Below are 4,773 nucleotides of genomic sequence, written 5' to 3' on the forward strand. Positions count from 1 at the left end.
ACGGAGACAGATGGATGACTTTCTTTTCTTGAAACGTAGCATTAGGAAGGCTGCTTTATAGGGAATGTTCTTTAAATAAAATTGAGCAATTTGATTAATGGATTTGATGCACTGTAATATCCGCTCCCTCGGTAAAATATCACTATCATTGTAACCGTTGCCGTTTCGTTTCCAAACAACTGGCTCCCGCCCAAAAGTTAGCAGATCCTCTCTGTGCCCACGTTGGAGGAGCGATACCATCTGCTTGCAAGCTCTCATTAAACGAGCCACAATATTTGGCCCAATTATTTTCAAAATAATGTCACTTTACTCACCGTGTTTAGCAGTAAGAGAAGCAGATTTCAACATTTTTTTAAAGGGTGTCCTTCTAAATCGGCTGCAAGGCCAACATCGCAATATAATTCCTAAGAAAATTAAAATGCTGGCGTTGCTTTCAGTGAGTTTATTTTTTAGGCGACCCCTGTGTCTTCCTAAGTCTACAAACTTGAAATTCGAGGCTTCTAGGTGCTCGCTAAGAAAGGATTTGTTGATCATCAGACCATCAGTATTTCTTATACAGTATTATATTAACATGCGTCAATGCTAAGGATAGACGTTCTACTCCCCCTCCCCAACTGAAAGGAACTCTGTTCCAACTTCCAGTTGCCTTATATTAACACGCTCTGATGCTACTCCTTCGCTAGACTGTGTGTGGGTGTGGCCAGCACATGACTCATCCGGCCTACGGGCTGGGAGTTTAGACATTCTACTCCCCCTCCCCACCTGAAAAGAACTCTGTTCCAACTGCCAGTTGCCTTAAATTAATACGCTCTGATGCTAAGGAATTACACATTTTACATTAATTTTCAACCTTTAAGTATCAAGCCCGATCACATAGTTTCGTAGTATCCGGCTAGTCTCCTTATATAATGCTTTGAGCTAACGTCCTATCGGTTTCCCTCTCCTGCAGGAAAAAAACTTAGAGTGGTTTCCTCGGATGAGAGCCATGTCCTTGGTCAGCAACGAAGGGGACAGTGAACAGAACGAAATCAGGAACCTGCAAGAAAGGTTGGAGACCACCATGTCTTTGGTCAAGCAGCTATCCGGCCAACTCGCTGAGCTTAAAGAACAGGTGAGCAGCCTTGGTGTTTAGATTCGGAATCAGAATAGAGCTGGGAAGGGACCTTGGAGGTCTTCTAGTTCAGCCCCCCTGCTCAAGCAGGAGATCCTATACCAGTTCCCACAAGTGTCCAGTCTCTTCTTCAAAACCTCCAGTGATGGAGCGCCCATAACTTCTGGTGGGCAAGCTGTGCCACTGGTTAATTGATCTGGGACTATAGGATAACAGAGTTGGAAGGGACCTTGGAGGTCTTCTAGTCCAGCCCCCTGCTCAAGCAGGAGATCCTATACCAGTTCCCACAAGTGTCCAGTCTCTTCTTCAAAACCTCCAGTGATGGAGCGCCCACGACTTCTGGTGGGCAAGCTGTGCCACTGGTTAACTGATCTGGGATTACAGGATAACAGAGTTGGAAGGGACCTTGGAGGTCTTCTAGTCCAGCCCCCCTGCTCAAGCAGGAGGTCCTGCACCATCTCAAATGATGGTCAACTAAACGCTCTGTCAGAAAAGAGAACGTCAAGGACCTCCACAAATAAATACACTTTTAGAAAACAACCTCAGTGGGGAAGATGTATAACTCTGGTGTCTCTCATCTTCTTCTTCTTCTTCTTTTTAAAGCCATCAACTGATCTTGTCTTTTGTCTCCTCCTTCGCCCTTAGATGACCGAACAAAGGAAGAACAAACAGAGGCTCGGGTTTTTGGGACCCAACGCTCCCCACGTGAACCATCACACTTCTCCGCACTGATGTAACACACACACACACACACCGGATTGTGACACTGCCTTTCATCCCTGGATCACGAGGCAGAAGAACTGAGGACTGAAGAGCGTTCTTTGTTCCACGGTTTTTCATCCAGAGTGCCAAAATGGAAGAAGCTTTCACTGCATTTTATGGTCAAAAGGGGCCGGGGTTTAATACCCCCCCCACCTCCTTACAGATTCCGCGAAACAGGCCCTAATCTTCATTTTCGCTCCATAAACAAACAAAGGAAACGAGGGAGCATCTCCGTTGACGCTCCGGCTTTTCAATCGGGATTCATTCTCTTCTTTAAAACGAAAACTGGTTTTTCTCCAGAAGTTGGAAGGGAAGAAGTTGAAATCAGTTGAGTTGTTTGGATGCCGTTCTAAGAAACTTTCTAACTACGGCAAACTTTCTAACGTGATGACAACGTGCAGCGGCCGACACCACTTGTTGCTTTCGCAGGGTTTGGCTACCCTTGGTCCTGTTTGTGCGTGGTGTTGCGGTCTTCCGGCAGTCCAGGCACAATGCCGATAACGCTCCAAGCAATTCATTCGTTTTTCAGAGGATGAGCGATGCCGTCTCCTTCGTCCGCCATCGATGGTTTTTGCTTTGGAGAGGAGACTGGCGTGAACTGTTTTTGCCGTCTTGCCGTACGATTCCTAAAATCTGGGGCAATGAATCCACAGTTTTAAATTTTATTTTATTTTTGCATTTAGGAATGTCGCTTCCCCAAAAGCAGGAGAACAGATCCCTCGATTCAACAGGAGAATCGTATCGAATTGATATCATTCCTCCTGGATTCCGTGCCTGTACTCTAAAAAAGTGTCTACAACTGGGAATTCCAAATATTGGCCTCGAATCTAGAGTTAAAAACCAAGGCTGGGGTTAAGGAGAGGAAGATCTCTTTCGCACATCTTTAGCCTCAAAGATTAAATTTGGGAGGGCGAACGGGCTCGAAAGATCTGTGCAACAGATGGAAAGCGGATCCTTGTTTGTTCACATTAAAATTCAACTTTGATGCTTCTTCTTTTCTCCACTTGTGATCAAGATCTTCTTCCAAATTAACCCACACCTCTGTTGCTCTACCAAGAGACAAATATACTCATTACTCTACCCCATGATTCTACTATTCTCCCTTCTAGAAGAGAGGATGTATCTTACCCCAAAAGTAGTCCTCAACTTACAACAATTCATTTAGTGACCATTCCACGTGACCGCGACACTGGCAGAAGTGACTTATGACTGTTTTTCACACGACCGTCGCCGCCTCTCCAGAGTCACGTGATCGAAATTCAAATGCAACTGGTTCATATTTATGACGGTTGGAGTGTCCCGGGGGGAGTCAACGTGATCCGTTTTTGTGACCTTCTGACCAGCAAAGACAAGGGGGAAATCCCACTTCCCTTAACGACCGTGTTACTCACTTAACAAATGCAACGATTCACTTAACAACAGTGGCAGGAAAAGCCGCACCATGAGGCAAAACTCACTTTACGAATGCTTCACTTAGCAACGTCAACGCCGGGCTCAGTTGTGGTCGTAAGGCAAGGAGTACCTGCACTCACAACCATGATTCAACGCTGTAGTTTTTCACTGTGTTGTCTCAGAGGGAGGATTTAATTCCTGAATCCAGGTCGCCAAAATCTTAAGCGAGCACCGGGTCGAATCATAGCAGTAATTTTATTACCGTAAAGTGTCTTCCAAATTTTTTGCAGGTCATTTCTGCGAGACATCGATTATTATCGTCTTTGGAAAAATACTAAGCCCGAAAAGACTTTTAAGAGCTAACTTGACTTCCGTCAACTGGAATGAAATGCCTTCTTTTAACATTAAATGTTGACAAATCTGGGTCTTTCTTGTGTGACTATAGTTATAGTTTCTTAGTAAAAATGTTGATGAGAGATTGAAAGATTTGTGTCTGGCTAACAGACTTGGTTCTACTTAATCAATTCCGACTCTTCTTAAGTATAACTCTTCTAGATGAGACAAAAATTCTCGATTTCATCTTATCTGAGTTAAATAAGCTGCCCTCTTTACGTATCTTAGGAGAACTGGAAACGTAGGAAGCTGTGTGTGTTTTCTGACCTTGGCTTCCCAAGATCATGAAGCCGACTCCTCGTCCCGATAAAACCTCTTTTATTTAGGTTACAGGGAATTTCTCTCCAGCAAAGTCTTTCAAGAGAATTCACAACTACAGACCTTATCAGGCTTGGAGAGCTGCCAGGCCGATATCTTCCAAACACCAAGCTGTAACGGCAATTACTTGTCAAGAAGTCAGGAACAGATCTTCACCCTAATGAATTGAACTAATGGTCTCCTGCAAACTCCACTCCCCTTTCGCTCCTCTTTATTCCCTATGGGAGGGGTCATTCACCATCCACCTTTACTCCCAAGTCGACCCCTGTTCCTTAGCTGTTCCCTTCTCCTGGCAGCTCTGCACATGCGCACACTGGGAACAGGCTCCAGCTGTTGTTCTGCCCCACTGATATCTGACTCTGAAGGCAGCTGATAACTGTCAGACGGCCCTGGCCCCCTCTCTGCCTCCGACACAGAGCCCTCATCCGAGCCTTCCCCAGACTCCAGGACTGGCCCATCTTCCTCCCCAATCTCCTCACTGTCTGAATCTGCAGCCAGATCCGCTGGCCACCGGTGGGCCACAACAGTGTGTGACTTTTCAAAAAAACAAAAATAAATCTCTTTGTGGCTTCTTGGGAAACATAAATGCGACGCCAGATTGTGAAATCGCACTTTTATCATGTTGTTATGCCAGATTGTAATATCTAGTGGAAACAGGTTTTTGCACATTTCCATGGCTGAATTGGAGCATTTGAGTTTTACACCGATCGTTTTCATTAACCTCAATACGTGTTAATGAAATTTGTGGGGAAGCAGAATTGGGGGGGGGGGGAGATAGGGGGGTTTATTTCCACCGT

The 4,773-nt window shown here is 45.2% G+C and overlaps 1 protein-coding gene across 1 annotated transcript in view; it reads left to right on the top strand.

The window, feature by feature from the left end:
- The window catches only part of ITPR2 (inositol 1,4,5-trisphosphate receptor type 2), a 168,017-nt gene extending 164,328 nt beyond the window's left edge, over positions 1–3,689 (top strand). The window contains 2 exon segments of the mRNA XM_087722382.1: positions 950–1,111; positions 1,757–3,689. Coding sequence (XP_087578508.1) covers positions 950–1,111; positions 1,757–1,843 — 249 coding nt within the window. The 3' untranslated portion in view covers positions 1,844–3,689.
- The last annotated feature ends 1,084 nt before the right edge of the window (positions 3,690–4,773 follow it).

Source organism: Thamnophis sirtalis, unplaced genomic scaffold, assembly GCF_051295495.1.
Source record: "Thamnophis sirtalis isolate CommonGarterSnake01/CBP01778 unplaced genomic scaffold, rThaSir2_p1.2 scaffold_9, whole genome shotgun sequence".
In the NCBI taxonomy this organism is placed as follows: Eukaryota; Metazoa; Chordata; class Lepidosauria; order Squamata; family Natricidae; genus Thamnophis; species Thamnophis sirtalis.